This window comes from Sceloporus undulatus, chromosome 2, assembly GCF_019175285.1.
Source record: "Sceloporus undulatus isolate JIND9_A2432 ecotype Alabama chromosome 2, SceUnd_v1.1, whole genome shotgun sequence".
Taxonomy (NCBI): Eukaryota; Metazoa; Chordata; class Lepidosauria; order Squamata; family Phrynosomatidae; genus Sceloporus; species Sceloporus undulatus.
This window is the reverse complement of record NC_056523.1, coordinates 141,445,843-141,469,387: the sequence shown is the minus strand read 5'-3', so window position 1 is coordinate 141,469,387 and position 23,545 is coordinate 141,445,843. Positions and strand designations below refer to the sequence as shown.

Genomic DNA, 23,545 nt, shown 5'->3' with positions numbered 1-23,545 from the left:
GTTTCTTTTGGAGACAGACTAGTGTTGGAGTTTTGGATGGAGTTTGGTGACGCTTAAGAGGAGTGTGAGCATGTAATAAATAATTAATCTGCTGAGTTACGTTTAACTTCTGTAAATAAAGAACTGTTTTTGTTTTGATGATTTTGGCCTCTGGAGACACTATCTGAGAATTTGGATTCAGACATGGTGTCTGTGGTGTCAGCATTAAATAAGAGGTGGTATCAATTGAGGATAGAACTTGCATAAATCCTCACAGGCACCTTGAGGGCATTTAGACAGTCCACACAGTTGGTATCACACAAGGGGGAAAAAAGGAAGTCCTTACATTGTCTTCACATTTGGAGACTTAAAGCCTAGAAACCCCACATTTGGGCCACAGTGGTGAGATTGCCTCAGTGGAGCTCTCACCACTGGTAGCACTAGTAGGTTTGCATGAGTGAAAAATCCCACAGTTGGTGGGATAAGGCTTGTAAAACTCCACATCCCAGCCATTCCTCACCTTGATCCCATGCTGTCCCTCCCTCTTGGAGTCCCTCCCCCTGGCAGTAGCACACAAGTATACACAGGCAGGAACAAGCCCAGTTCTTTCTGGCTTTGATTTGATCCCCTTGTCACAAAGCAAAAACTAATGAGGGAACTAGGACAGCATCAAACGAAAGTGTTCCTATCAGGTCTGGAAGTGTCGCTATCTAATTTACTGCTAGGAACAGCAGCAGGGTCAGGAGACCCCATAACGAAATCTATCCATCACTGTCACGGCACAGCCTGTACTTCTGCTCCACAGAATCACACATTCCTTATTCCCAGGGACCTTTCCATTCCTCGCAAAAGCTTCTCTGGTACTGCTTGGCTGGGAGCCCAGGAACTACTGATACTGTACTGGCAGAGTTCAAACTGCCAGAAGAAAGCTTTACAGGACTGGCAGAGGTCCAGTTGGATAGCCACTAGATGGCAACATATGCTCTCTGCCATTCCCAAGCAACAACTCACCCCAGGCTTGGTGGTTTTCAGTCAGAGAGCTGATTCGTTTTGTTGTTAATTGCCCTCAAGTTGACTTCCATTCATGGTGATCCTGTGGGTGAGATATCTCCAAGCCCCCCCCCCACCCCCATCTTCATCCTCTCTGCTCAGGTCCTGCAGGCACAAGCCTGTGTCTTCCTTTATTGAGTCTAACCATCTGGCATGCGGTCTTCCGCTCTTTCTACTGCTTTCCATCTTTCTTGACATTATTGCTTTTTCTAATGATTCATTTTTCCTAATGATGTGGCAAAAGTACAACAGCCTTGACTATATCCTGGTTTGTACGGAGAGTTCACACTTAATCTGTTCAAGGACCCACTTGTGTGTCTTCTTGGCTATCCACAGTATCCTCAGCACTCTTCTCCACCACCCAGTTTTTTTCTTTGTCCAGCTCTCACACCCATACATGGTGATGGGGAATACAGTGGCTTGGACTATCCTCACTTTAATGTTCAGGGTTACATCTTTACACTTTATGACATTGCCCACTTCCTTCATAGCTACCTTTCCCAATTCTAGTCTTCTGATTTCTTGACTGCAGTCTCTGTTCTGATCAATATTTAAACCAAGGTATGTAAATTCTTTGACTATTTCAATTTCCTCCAGATCTTCTGTGATCATTATGTTTGTTTTTTTAATGTTAAGTATTAATATAACCTTGGTACTTTCTATCTTGACCTTTTTAAGTAACTGTCCCAGGTTTTTGTCTGTTTCTGCTAGTAGTATTGTATTGTCCGCATATCTTAGGTTGTTAATGTTCTGGGTTAGCAACCAGGTTGCTTCCTCTTCTCCAAGGATCTACTATAACCTCAGGCATTCTTATTGTTGCTGCAATCCCATAGTAGCCACTAACAGTCTGTAAAATCGAGAATGCCAAGTAGAATTGTGTTAGGTGCTCTTTCACAGGAATCTAGGTATGCCACCCTTACATCATAGGATTTTCTGTTTCTAATCTTGGTGTAAATCCAGGGTCTGTATCTGTACAGTTTAGAAACATTACTTTTCTTTCTGGACTACATTTCACAGAATCCTCCATCCAGTATTGTCTCTGGCCTGACTAGCAGATTCTGAGAGTTGTAGTCTAATAAAGTAACATTTCTATACTCTACCTATCTGGTTGTAATATCACAGTCCACCAGAGGGTGGTAGAGCTAGATCCAAATATCATAACAAAATCTGGATTCTTTCTAATGGTAACTGCCTCAGTTTAGGTATTGCTGTACTCAACTTAGAATTTACTGGTTGAGCCACATCCCTCAAACATGGAACAATGAATGCAGAGGTAGTCCTACTAAATTAGGCAGCTACTACACATTTAAAAACAAGAAGATAACATTCAAACAGTAGGAAATCAACTCAAATGAACTCTGTGTTAACAAGGGGTGCTTCCAGATGGACGGCTCCTGGCAGTACAAATCAAAAAATAGAATGCAGCTTTTTATTCCAGCTTTTCCTCCTTAACAGTTTTTCTCTTCTTTGGGTGTGTGGGAAGAAAAGCATCAGGAAGGGTTTAAAGTAGAAGACGTCATCTGGACCTCCTGTAAAATACTGTTTATGAGGCAGGCCAGTTACACAATGAAAACCACAGCTAGCAGCACCCAAGGGTGTTTATTATAGATCAGTTTTGCATGGCCTGCAAGCTTCCTAAAATAGCTTCTTTCCCTCCTGAAAGTGACACACACACACACACACACCTCCTTCCCACCCCCCTTTGCTTTGGCACGGGCAGACATATTGATTCCTGGCAACTCCTGCATACCTGACGTGGGAAAATTAAAGAGAACAGGGAAGCTGCCAGTTGGATGAAGGGCAAATCCAGCTCCACAACAGGTAAAGATGTGAATAATTCAGGCTGTACAGCCCTGACACAGCCATGGGGAACAGCCAGTGCACCAGAAAATGTCACTCTGCCTGACTACAAAGCTCCTTGGCTCCACATGCCAGCCTGAGGGCTGGTCCCATGTTTGGGATTCTGGTTGAAATTCCTCTGGCATCACCAGTAGAAAGCTGGCACCATTCAAGAGCTTTGAAGGGAGGGGAAGTGACACTTACGAGAATTTCTAGTCCAAAGGTGCAAATGATTTGGCTTTTTCCCCCCATTAAGAGTCAATTGTCTTGTTTCGCAGAAAATGACATCAGCCCGCCCCACTTTTTCCAGATAGCCTTATATGCTGGTGACAAGAGGCACTGTCTTGAATCACACATATGAGCCCATATTGAACTATCAGGGACAAGAGCATGCAAGGTTTAAGAAAAGTAAAGATGTGTAAAAACAGAAGTCAAAGTAGAAAGTAAGTGCAAAACAGGAGTAAAAGCCTGGAAAAGTTACTTTTATGAACTATAGCTCCCAGAATTCCCTGGCAAATTGGCTGATGGATTCTGGGAGATGCAGTCTAAAAAGAAACATTTTCCAAGTTGTGGGAAGGGTTAACTTCACAGGAGAAAGAGAGGACCATTAATGATGTTATTTGCAAATTGTCTTTTCCCAGCTGCACAGAAAGAGAACTGCTGGGTGGGCCAATGTGGTTCTTCACCAGCTATGATGGCCCTTTTAATACTGCAGAGAACACAAAAAGTAATCCCAAGCACTAAATTTTAAAGGTGTGTGATTGTATAAACCAAAGAAGGGCAGATTTAGAAATGTAGCATTCTTAACTTCTATGAAATATTTCTTTTAAAAAATACTAAAATTAAGCTAATTTGTTTATATCTGTTTTGTTCCAATGGATTATATTGTTAAATTTAAATAATGTGAATCTGTGTGGTTTGATAGAAGACTCTGGACTGATGTAATACAAACAAGAAGTATAGTGGGGATAGAGTTCAAGGCTGTGCTCCTTTGCATTTTGGACCAAAAACTAGAGTCCGTGAACCACCCTACTAACATAAACAACAAGAGCCACTATTGGTTGTCAGGAGAAAAATGGCTGGAAGAAGGAGAGGTATCTGGTTAGGAAAAGATGGCAGTATTTATGGGTCTAGGAGGAAACCAGTACAATCACTGGCTAAAACTAAGTGATAACCCCCCCCCCTTTCATTTTCATTTTCATCTTCCAAATACATGGCAGCTAGAAAGTTATTAATTACCATATATACTCATCTATAAATCTAAAAATTTATGTCCAGAAATTGACCCCAAAATCCCAGGTCGACTTATTTATCACTATGATAATGTGATAGCATTACCCCATGTGGTGCAGAGAAGAGTTTATTTCTCTCTGAAGCCAAGCAGAAAGAGTCCTGGGTGATTGATTGGTATTGCTGTTTGTTTAAAAGTCCATCTCCCATGTGAGTGTCTAGCTGAAATGAAAGCCTAACCGATGAAGCTTCTCTCTTGCATGCATACACACACTGAAGGAGCCTCCAAGTTTTACCCTATCCAGGGGCCCCCAAACCTGACCTCGACTTATACATGAGATCGACTTATAGTTGAGTATATACGGTAATTAAAACTAGAAAAGAAGCTCAAGATTTTATCTTATATTACCATAAACTGCATTATACCATTTGAGATGGGTAATGTAGCATGAAATTTTGCACTTTGGTATTCCCAAAGATTATTTCTTCTTACCTCTAAAAATTATAACACACACTTCAGGACAATAGGAATACAGTACTGAACTGGGGGGGGGGGGGGGAGAGTCATATAGCCCAGTATCTCCAGATACCTCTCTAGAAGTCCCCAACAGGGCAGAATAGAGATAGTTGTGTCCCACTGATTCTCCCTAGCATTCACAACAGTTTCACATCAATGTCTAGACCCATAAAATGCCACCAATATATAGGTAGGGAGGCTATACATTACCTTTCCTTATCTAATTCCTTTCAGTTGTATTTGGACTACATCTCACATATCTCTCTCACACACATACCCACTCTCACACACACCAGGGCAGCCAATAGAGAATATATACATATTTAGAGAGTGTGGTTGTGATCATCACACAAATCTTTCCATGGGAATATGATCCTTATTGGAAAGAAGATGGACTTTCTTCTGTAAAATCATCACACCTGAGCTATAAGCAGGAATTAAAGGGCTTGGCTTATTTCCCGCTGCAAAACCTGAACAATCTTTGCCATACAGGAACAAGGAAACCTGGTCCTTGATAGTCAAGAGACTTGAGGCTGAGGTCTAAACAGCATAATTCCTATAAAAAGAAGGAACAGCTGTCATCTCTGTCAGAGTTGTAGCAAGGTCTGAGATTTTACAAAAAACAAGTTTTCAATAGATGAAATTACTTCAAACAAAAACTGCAATGTTCTCTGTCTTGAAGACCCATAGAATCCTAGAGTTGGAAGGGCCTATAAGGTCCATCTGTTCCAACCCATGCCATGCAGGAATACACAGCTACAGCACTCCTGAAGATGCCTGTCCAACCTCTGTTAGCCCTCCAAAGTCCACCACTTTCTGAGGCAGTCAGTCCCATTAAGTAAACTTGAGGACCACTGACCAAGCATCTCCCTGTGTTGAATGATGAGAAGGAAGAAGCTATTACAACACAAAGAGGCAAGCTGAAAGTGGCCATGACTTTGTTAGTCTGAAGGTGACTTTATTGGGAGATCCAAGGAGATAAAGGTTGTTTCATTAAATTTAGGGCTCTCTTTCTTCTTGACCACAGAAATGCAAAGTCTGTCAAGGATGGTAGCTTCAAGACAGCAACAAACGTCGCAGCTCCTGGCTAGAAGTGACAGGCACGGAGCAAGTAAAGTTCTCACACAGATAAGCAGTAGCTTTTCCATCCTTCTTCTCCAGAGTTGAGAGGAAGCCAAGCTGCTGGTACGGTAATCCTCTTGTGTCACCATCTGCAAAAATCAGCACCTGAAACAGAAAGGGAAATGGCCATAGCAATATATTATAAACGTGTGTACACGCACACACGCTGTAAGTATGTATATGATTTCAGACTAAGATGATAGTTAAGACAGAACTTACAGCCATTTCTCCCCATTCCATGCAGTGCAAATGAATTTTGTACATTAAACCTTCTGAGGCTCCCTGCCTCCCTGCCCCAACCCACTGGCACTTTTGAAATGTCACATCATGGGCTCTCTTGCTCATTGCTTGTGGCATACAGTAATTTTCATTATATCAGTTCTGATGGCTGATCTCCACACTCTGAGACACTACCAAAACCCACAATCAACCAGAAAAGGCAGCTCTACACAGTACTTAATCTCTCTCTCTCTCTCTCTCTCTGGCTTTGCTTCGCGAACGAAGATTCAGGAAGGACGCATCCCGTGCTTTGTACAAGCACGTTGGTGACTAAAAAGGCCAATTTGGGATAAACAGGTCCGGTTGCAGAAAGCACAACAGAAAGTCTCCTTGGGTGATGTTTCCAGGTTGCGGTACTTTCTGCGTTGTCGTTTCTCTTCGATATTATCTATATTATCAATGCTATAATGTTTATTCAAGAATCCAGTTCAACAAATGTCCTCTGCAATGTTAATTAGATACTTCCTTCATGCAATACATCAGCAGCATTACTCATTAACAGCCTGTTGGTTACTCGATTTAGTAAAGGCTGGCTTCCCTTCGTTTAAAAAAAAATTAACTGAAAAATAGTTTTATCTCACAATAAAAAGAAGAAAAATGAGAGAGAACTGCTTATATTTAGTCATTTTGTGAGGAATAGAAATTGACTATGGGGTGATCATTAATAATGCTGCTGAACAAAAACATTAGAGCAAACAGTTGCAAAAAGAAAGTTTCTAATCAAAAGTGTAGTAGTTTTGAAAAGCCTCAAAATGGCACTGAACAGGATAACAACACAATTGCATTTTAAATAGAAAAAAATAACTACCAATCATTCTGAAAAGATTCAGGGAGACAACAAAAAAACTACCAAGGTGCTATTGACTGGCTTCACTATATGGATTACCTATACGTACAAAATAAAAGAACCAAGGGTGGCAATTCCAGCTTGTGTAGAGGACCAGAATATTTAGGATGGAAGACACTGGCCCTGTGCAGTCATTTTCACTAGATAACTTCCAGATCCATTGCAGTCAAAAAATTCTGAAACCACCTGCAAAGGGCTCTTGGGAAAATGGACAGCTTCTCCCACTGTGCTGTTGCCCTCTCAAGGGAACAAGTAGTGTGAAAAATGCAACAGTCAACAGCAACATGCAACATCAAAATGCAACAGCAGCCAACCAAGCTGAAAAGGGGAGGTGGAACATATTGGATTTTAATCCATGAATTGAATCCCCATATGACTTGCCTGTCTCCTGTTTTAGGTGCTGGGAGTCCCCAGGGCTATCAAACTCAAATATGAGCTGAAGAATTTTGCTACAGGCAATGAAGCCTGGAGAGAATGCTTTTTTTCCAAGTTGTTACAATGAATATCAGGCTCTGTAAAAATCCAGTAAACAACCATGTAAACAAACTCATGGTAATCTCCTGATTTAACATTCACTGATGAGGGAGGTTTGGGAGAGAAGAAGAAGAGTCGGATGTGACTCATTCAAGCAGGTCTCTCTTTATCCAACCTTGGAGCCACTTATGATCTGGAGCTGCGAAGCAGTTTGGGGAAGGGCATCTCTGCTCTCTGCCTTGCTGTCACCCACCTTCCCTTCAACCCCATCTGTGCCTTAACCAAGCTGTGATCAACATAATCATGCTGTCGCCATCCCCGCTTGCCCAGCCGGCTTCAAACATACCACTCTAATTGAACTCAAATGGCATTAATCACTTTTATACCATGCCAGTTTCCTTCCCACATATCGAATCCAGAGCCTGAGCCCAGGGCCCATCCCAAAGTCTAGCCAACACTGCAGCTCTCCTGATGTTGGACTGCTGCAATATTGTGAGAGGAGATGAATGTCACATTGGCATCACAAATGAAAAGCTCCTGAACAGTGGACTTTATCGCATGAGAAAAATTGGAAGGTTAAAGTCGCCCCAATGCAGGGTCATCCAGAGTATTAGAGACAACTTCGCAACTGCTTATCACATGACACTGCACACAATCCCAACAGAATCCAGGGAGAATGAGAGGCAAATCAAGAAATGAGCAAATTTGCAAAACTACTGGATTTACACGTCCATTTTGCTTGCGAATTCACTCCCTTCGCGTAATGGCAAGCCTCCAGATGACCCCTGTTCCCAGATTTCCCAGGGTCCCTTGCTGTGCCAGGGAGAGGAAGGCAGCCCTATTCTTAAAGGGATACTCACACACTTCCCTTGCCCAGCTGGTCTCTTGCAAAATCCAAGGGGTCATCGAAAACAAGGCTTCTCTTCCTCTCAGCCAGCTCTAGCCAGGGCAGAGCAATGTATGAGTGAGTGAGAGGAGTTTATCAGACAAGGGGAATTGGAAGTATAATCCGATGGCAATCTGAACGCAATCATGGGGTTTAACGTTATTGCGTGATAATCCACTGCACACAAATTTGGGCAATGGGGAAGTCAGTCCGAACGCAATCATGTCGTTTCACGTTATTGCGTGATAGAGTGCCACACGCAAATTCGGACAATGGCATGCTATTTTCGGGCAATGGGGAACCAGTTCGAATGCAATGCATATTCATGTAATTGCGCGAAACTAGCGACTTTAAGTGAATGCTTTTTGGCCCCACTTTCCTTTCATTCGAATTTAAGAAAAATTCCTCCTGTTTGATAAACGCCAGTGAGTGAGTGAGAGTGAGTGTGTGTGTGTGTGTTTTGGGGGGAGAGATCTGCCCCCTTGCTCTGCCTGGTGTCTCTGGCTGCAGCTCATTGAAAAGGCAACCAAATTCGAATCTGACTCTAAATAATGTGCTTTTAACCCCTGGCTGTGCTCTTGTGTGTGATAATCATTAGCAAATGGGATTGCTTTTCTGGGATGCCACTACTTTAACCATTTTGGGGATGGACACACATAGGTTCTCGTGTGAAAAAGTCCAGTGGAACACATTCCCTTGGAGTGTGCGGGAATCTCCTTCTTTGAAGGTCTTTAAACAGAGGCTGGATGGTCATCTGTCAGGGCTGCTTTGATTGTGAGCTCCTGCATGGAACGGGATTGAACTTGATGGCCCTTGTGGTCTCTTCCAGCTCTAGGAATCTACAATTCTATGATATTACAGTGGGAATTCAGTATCAGCAGATTTGCCATCCATGGATTCAAGCATATGTGGACAGCAAGTCTGCAGTGTCCCCAGTGGAAGACGTGGCTGCATGCATGCACCACCATTGAAGACAACAGGATTTGTGCATCTGAGGATTTTGGTATCTGCAGGAGGGTCCAGAATGAATCCCACATGGATACTGAGGCCCCAGTGTATATGAACCCCCTGATATGTTCCATGAACTAAGGCATGCTCTGGCCACATTCCCTGGTGCCTACAATGTTCAACAGTATGAGAAAACTGTATGCATCAATCAGGGCTCTCAGTTGGACACAGGAGCTGTAGATGCACAGAGCCTTTTTCTCACGAAGATTCATCAACTAGACTGAAACCATTAGCTTGTTATTGGCTTATGAATCCTGGTTTGCTTGGGAGCAACAAAACAAGCACTCATGCTAAGCAAAGGTTTCCCAGTTAGTTTTACCTATTTGCGTGAAGGGATGAGTGAACCAGTATGTTGGTTCACAGGCACCAGCATGCTTTTCATTAACAGTAAATCAAGACAAACCAATCACCCTGGCTTAGAATCACAGAATCATAGAGTTGGAAGAGACCACAAGGGCCATCCAGTCCAACCCCCTGCCATGCAGGAAATCTAAATCAAAGCATCCCCAACAGATGTCCATCCAGCCTCTGTTTAAAGACCTCCAAGGAAGGAGACTCCACTACATTCTGAGGGATTTTTTTCCACTGTTGAACAGCCCTTACTGTCAGGAAGTTCCTCCTAATGTTGAGGTGGAATCTCTTTTCCTGGAGCTTGCATCCACTGCTCCGGGTCCTAGTATCTGGAGAAGCAGAAAACAAGCATGCTCACTCCTCAATATGACATCCCTTCAAGTATTTAAACAGGGCTATCATATCACCTCTTAACCTTCTCTTCTCCAGGCTAAACATCCCCAGCTCCATAGGTTGTTCCTCATAGGGCATGGTTTTCAGACCCTTCACCATTTTAGTCGCTCTCCTTTGGACACGCTCCAGTTTTTCAACATCCTAATTAGCCTAAACATTTTAAGAAGCTATCCATGGTGATGGACACATTTGGGAACCTTTAGTTTCAGCATTTTAGATAGGTCCTAAAACCCAGAGCAGATTCATCACCCCACTAGCATGGACGTCACCTGTTGTCCTGCTGTCCCTGATGAAGAAATTCAAAAGCATGTCAAGGAACTGGCTATTCTTGAGCAGGCTTGACTTGGAGATCCACCCAGAGCCATCAAACAGAGTGTTAGAGTTTAGGTTGAGGCCTGTTCCTTTAAGGCAGTGATTCTCAAAATTTTTACCCTTGTGATCCCCTTTACATCTACATGCGGATGTCACCCCCACCCATTCAATGTAATTAATATATGAATAAAAATATTTTGTTTAGTGTGCATATTTTTGTTCACACATACATGAACATATTCATGCAGTAGTGTCTCATCCCAACAACAGGAACAGTGATGGAGTGGGCGGGGAAAGAAAAAGCAGTGGCTTGGGATGGGCCCCACTTCATGATGTGTGTCTGTGTTGTCTCTAGTTAAGATATTGAAATTGTTCAGCATTGGAATCAGATTAACAGGGACATGAACAACTCTGTTGTCATCTTGGACTATTTACACATCTCTATAACACACCCATTATGACCTGCTGTCAACAATGACAGAATATGAGGCTAACTAACTTAGCAAAGTTAATCACCTAAGAAGCCCACTGGATCTGACAAAGGATTTTCAGTCTCCAACCCTGGTCAGCCAAATACCCTGAGAAACTTAATAAACATGCTGTGAAAGCAAAACCAATCCATCACCTCACATCCAGAGGATCTAATCAAAAAGCACATTGACTCTGAACATAGATATTCTATTTAGTTATCATGGTTGACCATAGAGCTTGAGAAAATTACTTTTGGGGGATACAACTCCCAGAGTGCACCAGACTAACTGACAGTCCACATTATCTCATGCCCAAATCACTACATATCTCTGAGGCAGGTTCCACACCCGACAATTACTGTTTAAATAAAGGGTCAAATTTTACCACTACATTATTCTTTTTGTAACAGCAGTGTTGAAATGTGACTTCAGAAGTCATGCTTCCAGAAAAGAATTGGTCAGCTTCCTTCCTCAGGTTCAGCTTCATCTGCTTGCTATCTCTCTGTGCAACATTAAACTTGACCTGCCAATGGCCCTTTTTAAAGCACATTCCCTATAGACATTCTGACTGTTCAATTCTTGCCTCTATCTTCAAAAGTTAGTCCTCTTGCATCTTACATACCTCTGCATTTGCCTCTCTTCCCCCTCATCTTGTCCTTTTAGTGACACATGCATTGTAATTGAATTATACCTGGCTGCTTCCCTAAGTACCTTTTCCCTGGTGCAAACCCTTCCCCTCCCTAACAGCTTCCTTTTTGACAAGCACCTTCTTTGAATTATATTCCCAGATTTGTCTCACACCTGGAAAATGTCCCATGTCTTCTCCTGCACACACAGACCACTGTCTCTTCCACTCCAGTGATGTTTCAAATTGGGGGCCTTCTGGGTGTTTTCTAGGCCAGATCAAAACTGCAGAGGCTCCTACCGCAGAGTCATCAGGTCACCCCTGTTAGAAGTGCTCTCTAATCATGCCTGAGAAATGAATGTCTGCAGTGCTAATTAATTTTTACAATACAGAAATTATTATTAGCTCCCCTGGGCCCTGGGCGTTAATAGAAAGTGCACTGGGATGAAACTTGTCAAGAGCGAGGATCAGCTACCTTTGTTCAAGGTGTAAAACAGGACATGCCATGTGGAAATCTAAGAAGATAGAAGCTACACTAAGTATTTCTGTCATTACATGACAAAGGACTTCTCTCTCTCTCTCTCTCTCTCTCTCTGGCACACACATACATATACTGTACACAGACATCACACACAGGCTGCTTTATCAGAGAAGGAAGAAATGAGCAGAAACAGGGATTAAAAGTGTCAGAATTCTTTCTTACTGTTGTCTAAGTGGTAGAAGTCAAAGATACAGCCACACTAGTCTATAGAATCAGTACGTAAAAATCAAAGATACAACTATGTTAGTCTGCAGCATGTAGACAGATCTTGTAGCACTTTTGAGACTAACTGAAAGAAAGAAGTTGGCAGCATGAGTTTTGACAGACTAAAGTCTACTTCCTCAGATGCATTGGTGGAGTCAAAGTCAGGGACAGACCTATAGATGTCATTGGTGTGTGAGAATGTCAATTCAAATTCAAAATTCTTTGTGTATGGAAATGAAGTGGCAAGTTCAGCTTTAATGACAGTCATTTGTGAACAAAGGAATGGGGAACTGTTGTCTAAGATGATTAAAACTAAGATGATGACAGTTCAGCAGTGTGTGTGTGTGTGTGTGCGTGCACACACATACACCCTTTTATAAAAACATACGCACATGTAACGCATGAAAGAAAATACAAATGCTCCCAACCCCACAATCATATTGAGAAACAGCATTCTCCCCATCAGCAGCCAAGAAAAAGCAAGGGGACAGGACATTTCAGTAAAATACCACCAGGCTGGAACTGGAAGTATGATGAATTAGACACTTGCTCCCTCTAGTGGATGGATGATTATAGGGATTCTGGATAGTTTCAGTTTTTTGGGGGGGTGCTATATGTCTACCCTATTACCCTTCTACCATGGAAAGTCAAGTGGAATTAGAAAGCCAATCTTGCACCACTGATTAATAAAAAGCTCTTGGCACTGCTACCATCCCTCAGCCTAATCCACTGGTCCCCGAAGAAGTTTAGAGTATTGCCCTTTACAGCAGTGTTGAGCTTCCCACCTGCCCACCTGCCTAACCATTTCTTGATCAAGGCACTTGGCTTCTGCCCTCGGGGCTGATCCTCCTAGAGTTTTTAGATACCATTTCCTGTCAAATGGCCAATACACAATGAACCTGTTTACAAAATGGCATTCCTACAGATTGTGGTGGGTGGTACAGAGAGCTTAAGCTAGGACAAGTGCTTGCCACTGCTTTCCCAGAAAGCACAACAAACAAATGTGACCAGAAATACATTCTGTACTTGGTGTATTTATTGCACATGCACAGACAGGTAGATTTGGGAAAACATCCTTGGAATCCAAGATTAACACATTATACAGGCTTCATCAACCAAGGCAACTTCAATGTTGCTCACAACAGTATCTACCTAAACCATCGGAAAAGCTTAATAATAAAAATACACTTCCCATTGGGTTACAGTCAATGGCATATTACATCTATTTGTAGGGTTAAAAAAAAAGGAAGCCTCTTGAGTACCTTCCTGGGGAAAACGCAGGGATATAAATTAATTAAATCTCCTTGACCCCACCTCCAAGAGTCTTCTCTTGAGACAACTGGGACCAAAGAGTTCTCCTGTGGGCCATCCATTTGTGCCTGCTTAACCTCCCTGGGCATTCAGACCATCTTCAGGACAGTTACCACCCTATCCCACCATCCATACTACGTTTCTTTATTACATTTTTGTCTGTCCCTCTCCCTCTCGCTGGCTTTATCTTGAATTCCAGGAGTGATTAATTACCAATTCATGTCCAGCCTGAAATTCATTAATTCATTTCTTGCAGCCTCCCTGAGGTCCTCTTGCTGGAGCAGGATAAAGGAAAGCCAGAGCATTAGCACTCAGTGGACAAAGGAGATAATGAAATTCTCCATAATTACCCTTAGGCCATTAGCAGGGCAGAGAATAATAAACCAGAAAGCAAATTCAAGCCAAAAGCAAACCCCAGCCCTGTCTACCAAAAGTCTTTTAAGATTCTGTGTCTGAATGGGGCTTGATGCCTTTCCTTTCCAGCAAGTCTGTGGTTTTGAGGGACACATAATGTCTACATTAGGGCAATGTTGAGTCTTCTCCACTTTCAGTATTCAACTTTTGAACTTACTATTAAACGCTGCTGAAGAGATTGCTGGGGAAATCACTTCTCATGCAGATTTTTACATTGTTTTGACTACCTCCAGCAGTTATTATATTCCTTTGGTGGAATTTTTCTCAATGTCATTTTCATTCTTCTCTGCCCTCACTGTCCATAGCCTCATTTCTTGTCACACTGACATCTAATCCAAACAGCTGTGCTGATCCAATTGCCTTTGTTCACAAGTATCCATAGCATCATCATGACAGATGAAGCACTGTAGCATCAGAGAGTTGGAACACCAAAGCTAACAGAATTAAACACTACTAAGGGCAAATAAGAAGGAAAGGAAAGAAGGAAAATGTCATTGACAAGAACAGGAAATAAATAATGTAAATCTGTTTTGCAAAGAATGCCAAATATCACCCAAACCAGGACACACATTTCGATGAAAACAAAAAGGGCAATTTTGCGTTAAAGCTGAGCAGGTGTTACAAGGGAATTAAGTTGAGGAATCAGAATGAAAATACTAGGCCAGGAGGTGGGAACTGAAGGAGGCACAGAAATGCATCTGAACCACAAAGACCACAATCCTCAGAAAAGATTTCAATCCAAACAGGAAGCCTTTTGTAATCCTTCCAGCCTAGCACAGACCAACAGTCAACCTAGCTGAGCGAGATCAATCCAAAGCAAGATAATACTGTGCTACTTAAGATGATGTGCCATGCCAAAATTCTGAGACATGGAGAGCTCAAAGGAACCAAAAGGTTCTCAGTTCAAGCTTAGATGGTTCATGACCTTGTGGCTCTACCCATAATCAAGTCCTTTTCTAAAGTTGCCACTGCTTCAGATCTGGCTTTGTAAGTCTGTCTCCAACATTTGGATCTGAAAATGTAGGAAGCGCTGTACAAAAAAGGAAACCTAAAAAAAATTAGCCGCATGTTCCTCTTCATTTGTAGCTCCATCAAGTGTCATCTGGTAGGGTTTGGTGTAGTCAGCCTTTTTTTAAAAAATGTATTTTAGTGGGTTCCATGGAGGTTGCATTTTACTGAATTTCTGGAAGTTACCAAGTCTCCAGTATCAGTATTACAGTTTCAAACTTTTCTGTATGATATCTGTAAACCTTGACCATCTCACCCTCAACAAATCAAAGACAGAGCTGTATCCCCATGAAGATGGGTGACATAACTCTGTTTCACATATTTCTCTTCATAGCTGCTTCTCAACTGCCAATTAGGCCCAACGGTACAGTTTACTGTGAAGAGTACTGTATATACTCATGAACGAGTCGACCTTATGTATAAGTCAAGTCAAGGGAATGTTTTAGGGCCAAATCATGGATTTTTATATGACTTATGGATTGGTCAAGAGTAGAACTTAGGGGAAGAGAAGGTTTTAACATCAGACTGAGAAGGAGGGAAGTGGAGGGAAATGGGGTTGTTTGGTGGTGGTCAGAGAGATCCAGAGGAGGAGGAGAAGAAAGATGGGGAGAAAAGGTTTTACTATCGGATTGGCAAGTGAATGGAAATGGGGTGTTTGGTAGACAGGGGAAATCCAGAGGAGGAGAAGACAAAGTTTTAACATCAGATTGGGAAGTGAAGAAAGTGTAGAGAAATAGGGTGTTTGGTGGTCAGAGAGATCCGGAGAAGGAGGAGGATGGGGAGAGAAGGTTTTAATATCAAATTAAGAAGGGAATCACCATACACACATGGACACACATGCACACGCTCACACTCCTGCCTCTTTCAGAAATCATTGCCGAGACATGGAGAGTAGGGCAACAGGACTGCTTTTTTAGGAGCTTTCTAAGCAGTATTACAGTGCTTTCAGCATATGCTAAAGGCTGCGAGGAAGCCGTGTGGGAGCACATGGGGTGCAAGGGACAGCGCATCCCATTCAGATGAATGGTGCACCACCGCGCCGCCACATGCACGAGTCCCATTACTTTCAATGGGGCTCGAGCATACGTGTTTTTTTTACACGGGGGGGGGGGATCCAGAACAGATCCCCCCATGTAAAAAAAGGGTGGACTGTACTATCTGTTGCTGTTATTGTTAACTACCTTCCAGTCAATCTCGACCCATGGTGATTGTACTGACCCATATACTGTATAAGTCGACCCAGGATTTTAGAGTCACTTTTTGGAAACAACTTTTTGATTTATAGTCGAGTGTATACGGTATATGGGGGAAGGACCTGGGGGGAAACCCCATTAGATGGAAAGGGACCAACTAAGTACCCAGTTTGCACCTGCCAATTCACTGGGGCAGGAGAATCAACAGCTGGGCTTTGGGGTGACTGGACAGAGGTGTGCCTCATGTAATTGTGCCTTCACTTGCTATCTCAGCCCAAGAAAATAGTTGTCCTTCTGGGGCAGGCACTCCAGTTCTAATCAGTTCTAGTGTAAGTGTATGAGTTAAATCTGCCTTCCCTTTCTCACTTAAAACAGGCTTCTTTGTGGCTACTTGTTTCTTTTCACTCCTTGCAGAATGTTATTTTTGTGAAAGAATTCATTACTGGAATTACCCAGTTGATTACATACATCCTGGCAGCTTTAGCCACCAGCACCTTGCCCCTGTGGTGCAAAGAGCGATGTCAAGCAATGTGCTGATATTTTATTTTGTTTGTTTTTTAATCTCACAATTTGGCTTGTCTGCACAGCATGCCCATCTCCCAGGGGAAGTGAGTCAGGGCTCTTTCATCACCTACAGAAAGGAAGATCAATGGATGGGAAGCAAGAGTTTCAGGGGGAAATGAAGACATTCTCTTTTGTGCATGGATCATAGTGCAATTTGGGAAAATGGGTTCTTCCAAGGCTAGGCAATCCAGGACACTGTATCACCTCTTCATTAATGTGACTATCTCACCTCAGGTTATGGTTCTACCCAGTTTGTCCACAGACATGATGCTATACGTTATCACTGCTTGTGCTTGGTGACAACATGCTTAAGCATCCAGCCCACAGCTGAGCTCATAATGATAAGCTCTAGCATGCTTCCAAATATTTCCAGACCAAGCTTCGCTGTTCTTCTAAATACCCACCGTGATTTCTGATATGCTCTATCACTGCTGATGACATCCATTCTTCTCCCAACATCGGAACCAGCCCAAGGCATTTTGGGACCGAAAGCAGGCAAAATGGCACATCTCCTCCATACCATAGACAAAAACTAACTGGACTACCAGTTAAATTCAACTTCAGTACTGGAAATGGGACATCATCTTCCGCCAGAGCTGAGATAAGCAAATCCATTTTAGAGAAAGAAGGTCAGGCTGTGTGCCATTGACTGCCACTGATGCTATCCCTCAAACCTAGCCTAAAGAAGTTGTGTCATTCTGTCCTACAGAAGAGCCACTCCTACTCAATGTCTTTGTCATGTTCTGGAAGAGTTTATTCCTGATGCTTCACCAGCATCCGTGGCTGGCATCTTCAGAAAATGCTGGCATGGAAGTGAGTGGGGTGTATATACTGTGTGGCCCTTGGGTGAAAGAAAGTGATTTATATGTTAATCTGTGTTGGTCTGATGTTGAATGGCAAGGCCGCGGGGTGTCTACTTAATTAGTGATCTATTGTCTCCAGGGAAACCCCCTCACCCTGGGTGGATTTCATTTGCATAGGCTGCGTCTTGATTTTGGTGTTTTTCAGGACTGGTAGCCAAACTTTGTTTACTTTAAGGGTTTCTTCTTTCCGGTTGAAGTTGTCTAGGTGTTTGTGGATTTCAATGGATTCCTTGTGCATTCTGACCTGATAGTTGTTGACATGGACTGGAATTTCAGTGTTTTCAAATAGCATTTTATGCCTATGGTTTATAACATGTTCTGCTACTGCTGATTTTTCTGGCTGACCCAGTCTGCAGTGTCTCTCGTGTTCCTTTGTTTCGTGTTTGAACACTGCATTTGGTGGTCCCTATGTAGACTTGCCCACAGCTGCACAGTATGTGATAAACTTCTGCAGCTGTGAGAGGCTCTCTCCTGTCCTTTGCTGAGCACAGCATTTAATGGATTTTCCTGGATTTTCAATGGATGGGGATCATTGTCGATCATTTGGAGGGTGTGTTTCCTCACCAGTTTCCCTATTTTATCTGTGACTGCTTTGATGTATGTACGCACTCCTGTGGGTTTTTCTGGGTCTGGCAGCCCTTCTGACGTCTGAGCTGGAGTAAACATTAGCCTGTAGAACTCAGTCTAGGTGCTTCAATTCATCCTCGAGGAAGTGGGGTTCACAGATCCTTTTTGCCTGGTCTACTAATGTTTTTACATTTGGGACACACAGTATACAGAAAACCCACACACACGGACAAACATCTACACAAAAACTCTAACCATCACCCAGGACAAAAATGTGAACCACTTGTTCACTTCTAAGGAAAGATGGAGTCAGGGCGCAGGAGATATGACTTTATGTTCCACTTGGGACATCTCGCTGGACACTCATGGAGACAAAAGACTGGACTAGAAAGGCTTTTACCTGATACTGCACAGTCTATTTTTTTCTGTATTACCAAGCCAGCACAGCAGATTGCTAGCAAGACCCAGAGCTCCCTCTCCATAGACCTCTGAAATGTCAGTGGAAAGCTAAATGCTGCTTCCTAGGGCCAGGGTTTGGTGAAGAACATCCCAGGTGTTGACTTGAAAACCTACAGCACTGTTGTGGTGCACAAGAGCTCTCATAAATAGCACAAAGAATGCACAGCAATAGCAATAGCAAGTACATTTCTAAACCGCTAATCAGTGCACTTAAGCACTCCCTAAACGGTTTACAAATTGTAAGCTAATTGCCCCCAACAATCTGGGTACTCATTTTAGCAACCTCGGAAGGATGCAAGCCTGAGTTGAGTTTGAGCCCTTTCACTGCTATTGAACTCGCAACCTAATGGTTTTGTGAGTGAGTGGCTGCAGTACAGGCATTTAACCACTGCGCCACCAGGGCTCTTAATATTGGGAAAAGGACAGAACAACAGCATGCAAGACAGCAGTGATTGCCATGGTACTCTTCCATCTGTACCACTCACAGAAGCAGAAATATGCTGGAGGAAGATTGTTTTTCCTTTTTGCATTTATAGCTCACCTTTCTTTCAAGGCAGCAGACATGGTTCTCCTGCCCTCATTTAATTTTCACAACTCTGTTGAATAATTTTAGTTGGTGCCTAAAGACACTTGGTAAGGTTGAAGGATGAATGGTGATTTGGAACCAGGCCTCCCTAACCTTTGTTTCCAATACTCTAAGCACTAGGCAACATTGGCAGAATCCACAATCAAAACAGGGCTATAAGAAGAAGGGGTTTTAGGCAAAGAGGAGGGCTCATTTAATCCAGAACTGGCCAAAAGAAGAGGCTGATGAGGAGAGCTCTGATTCATCTCACTGAGATAGGAGCCTGCCTTCAAGAAGCCAAGGGATAGGAAAATTAGGTCTGTCACCAGCCTGCTGATTCCTTCAAGACAAATGAACAACTGTTCAGTTGCTCCTCTGAATGGCCAACAGGTGATGGCAACAGGTCACTGAAACATCCTGCAGTAGGAGGAAGAGCCAAGGCTCCGAATCCAAAGCTGTGGGTCTCTCAAAGGACTAGGCCTTGAATAGAGGAGGATCTTTGCAAGATACCTAGCTTCCCTTCACCTACCCATTTCACAAAAAGCAAATTGGGGAAGAATGGTTGGTAACAGCTGAACGCCACCTCCCTGTCTGATGCCCTCCAAATTCCTAACTAGCCATTTATGGTGAACATCTTTCTTTCTTTCCCTCTCTCTTGTTTTTACTGTCACAGCTCTTTTCCCATTGCTCTCTGCTGCAGTTAAGAGGAAACTGAATTAAAACAGTGAGAATGGAATTTAATTTCCACGCTGGTTGATTTGATCACACTGCCTTCTTTGTCCCCCCCCCCCCCCCGGCCCCGTTTCCCAAAGGAGGAGGAGGAGGAGGAGGAGGAGGAGGAGGAAGGGTACTCCCAGAACAATGTACAGGTTGCAGAGAACAAAAAGCTGATGCAGCTGTTGGAAAAGGAGTCATTTATTAATAGTGGCACGAGCAGGCTCGGCTCCCCGCTGCCAACACAGTGCTTTCAGTGGTTGCAAAGTGGGTCACTGCCTTTAATCCTTCTAACAGAAGGCAGAGAGAGAGAGAGATTGGGAAAAAGAAAGCAGAACCTGAGAGACCCAGGCCATGAGTGAAGGGTTTTGGGTGCAACACAGGGCACAGCGGTGCAAATTTGGAAGAGGTCAGAAATTGTACCTCCTCACACTACAGACATTTGTAGAGAGCCAAATAGTTGTCACAAAGGTGTCTGATCCTTCTCCCACCCACCCTCCCCTTACCCTTTCTTTGAAGCCAGTGGTGCTGGACACCTCCTGAAAAATTTTCTATTCCTATTCAAGAGACTTCCTGTTATGGTCTACCTCTATGAGGTATTAACTAATACCCTGACGCAACTGCAACAAGAATACCTGCCCCCATCTTTACAGGGTGCAACAACAGCACATTGTATTATTAGGCTTGAGACTAGGGAGCTCCCTTTGTGACTTATCTACAGTCATATATAACTAAAACCTTATGTATATAATGATGCCTCTCCTCCTTATCCCCCCCCCAAACATGCTCACATTCAGAGCTCTTCCAGGATGGTGTTCAAAGCAGCACACAAGTGGCTCATCCTAATTTATCCTCACACCAGCCTTGTGAGTTTGTTTAGGCTAAGAGAGGATGTAATTGACTCAAGGAGCAGCCCTTGTTTTTCAAGAAGAACTGATTTGGTCCAAGGAGAGCAACTATTAAGAATGCCTTGTGCCATTTGTTTAACAACTACAGACACAGTTTAAGATCTATGCCTTAAGGCAGCTTCCAATGTTATACTGTCTTCCTCACATTTTAAAAACGCATGTATAGCAGCACTTAGGAAAAGCTAAGACACACATTTGTAGAAGGATATTAGAACACCTATTGTTCCATGTAGAGAACAGGAAAAATGGTTTCTGGTTCCAGTGCCCTCATTTGTTATTCTCAAGCACAAATCCCCCATGTCATAAATAGATTACCTAGTATGATCAAAGAATATCTAAGCAGGCAGGACCACATGGGTTCCCTTGTGGAGGTCCATGGCCCTTTGACTATTCTGCCATTCATTGACATTCTCCAAGTGGATCCCAGAATACAGGGTGACCAGATGTCCTCCTTTTCCAGGGCAGTTCCTACATTTCAACCTTCTATCCAGGGGGAATCCCCAAATGTCCTCCATTTTGAGCATGACCAAGAAACATGAATTTGTATTTATATGAGTGTTTTTAGCTCTTATTTTGTAATGTTCTACATTTTTCTTGAATGTCCCATATTTTGTGGTCCCTTGTCCATCTTTGTGGTTATGGTCTCTAGTCACTCTGTCAGTAGAGAGCTTGGAAAATCACTATTTGAACTGCAATACCTAGAATCCAGGAGAATCCATGGCCACTGGCTGGGGAATTCTGGAAGGCATAATCCAAAAATAAGACTTTTTTCCCTAGCTTTGGTCCAGATATACCCAATCAAGAACCTCCCCTCATGTTCTCCCAGTTTTGCTCAGTTTGACAGGCCCTCCCATAAGTAAGCTGACAATGAAAAGGAGACTGAGCACAGTCTAGCAAATGTGGCAACTGCTAAGGAGAGCTTCTGCCATACTCTAAGCAGGAGCTGCTACCAGGGCCAGATTCCATCAGCCCCTTCTTCTCTGTCATTATGGCTGCCCCCATGCTCTCTCCAGTCTACAAAACAATGTCTTGACCAGCAAAAACTGGGCACACTAAAGGCAACCTCAGCAGACCGCCACAAGTGGAACAACAGGGGATGACATGAGATAATCTGCCCAAATGCTGCTCACCGCCACAGGGAAGAATCAGAATCCAAGGGCTCTAAATTAAAGGGACAGCTGAGCTCCTGAGGCTGATATAAACATTAAAAATGAAGAAGAAGACTTCCGCGAACAGTAGAAAGACTACCAGCAGTTCACAGAATTGAGTACAGGCCTTCCTACAGAAGTCACCAGAATGCCCTGGGGAGGATACATACACACAGGAATTCAAAATATGATGATTCAGGAGAGAGCAATTCTATGTGCTTAAGTGAGCCATAATGAAAGCATGATGTATCAGTGGAATCAATGATTTACAAATTGATACTAGTCTACCTGCTTTCTGCTTGCCTGTATCAGCAGAGCCAAATACAGCTTCCCAAACAGCTCCACGAGCAGTCAGATTTCTAAAACGTATAAGCTCCACACTGAAATTCTCACTTATACTGCCAGGCACAAAATATGTTTTGGCAGTACGATTTCTTGACCCAAAATTAATATTTTTTCAGTCACTTCATTACCATTCAATCCCAGCCATCTATAACCTACTGCATTATGAAGAGATGCCTATTAGTCTGCAAAGACAAATCACCATTATGGGTCTACCCTTGAGAATGAAAGTCATAGAGCTTCAGAACTTGGAGAACCTGTAGAGACTCACCTTGAGGCATTTCAAACCCAAACTTTCATCCATTCTCCAAATTTAAATAAACTCTGCAGACTACATTTTCCAAGTTATCATCCTGGCCATTAATTTTGCTAAGAAACCAGAGCATTTCCACATGTTTTTTGTGTCTCTTGCATGAATCCAGATGCAAGAGCAATCCAAGGTCAATGGCTGGGTAAGGGACATGCTAGTGTAAGTAGTGCTTTCTGCTAAGGAGAGAGTATCATAGAATCATAGAATTGTAGAGTTGGAAGAGACCACAAAGGCCATCCAGTTCAACCCCTTGCCATGCAGGAACTCTCAATCAAAGCATCCCCAACAGATGGCCATCCAGCCTGTTTAAAGACCTCCAGGGAAGGAGATTCCACTACACTCTGAGGGAGTGTGTTCCACTGTCAAACAGCCCTTCCTGTCAGGAAATTCCTCCTAATGCTGAGGTGGAATCTCTTTTCCTGTAGCTTGTTATGGGTTCATTGTTCCGGGTCCTGCTCTCTGGAGCAGCAGAAAACAATCTTGTTCCCTCCTCAGTATGACATCCCTTGAAATATTTAAACAGGGCTATCATATCACCTCTTAACCTTCTCTTCTCTAGACTAAATATCCCCAGCTCCCTAAGTCGTTCCTCGTAGGACATGGTTTCCAGACCCTTCACCATTTTAATCACCCTCCTTTGGACACACTCCAGTTTCTCAATGTCCTTTTTGAATTGTGGTGCCCAGAACTGGACACAATATTCCAGGTGGGGCCTGACCAAAGCAGAATACAGTGGCACTACTGTATTACTTCTCTTGATCTAGACACTATACTTTTATTGATGCAGCCTAAAATTGCATTGGTCTTTTTAGCGGCCGCATCACACTGTTGACATGTTCAACTTGTGGTCTACTTGGACTCCTGGATCCCTTTCACACGTAGTCTCGTTCAGCCAGGTGTCCCCATCCTATATCTGTGCATTTCATTTTTCCGCCCTAAGTGCAGTACCTTACATTTCTCCCTGTTGAATTTCATTTTGTTAGCTCTAGCCCAGGTTTCTAGTCTATTCAGGTCATTTTGAATTTTGATCCTGCCCTCTGGAGTATTAGCTA

The 23,545-nt window shown here is 43.0% G+C and overlaps 1 protein-coding gene across 1 annotated transcript in view; it reads right to left on the bottom strand.

Moving 5' to 3' along the window:
- Positions 1-5,536: 5,536 nt before the first annotated feature.
- Positions 5,537-23,545, bottom strand: part of SPATA20 (spermatogenesis associated 20) — a 66,063-nt gene continuing 48,054 nt past the window's right edge. The window contains 1 exon segment of the mRNA XM_042451490.1: positions 5,537-5,842. Within this exon segment, the coding sequence (XP_042307424.1) occupies positions 5,672-5,842 (171 nt within the window). The 3' untranslated portion in view covers positions 5,537-5,671.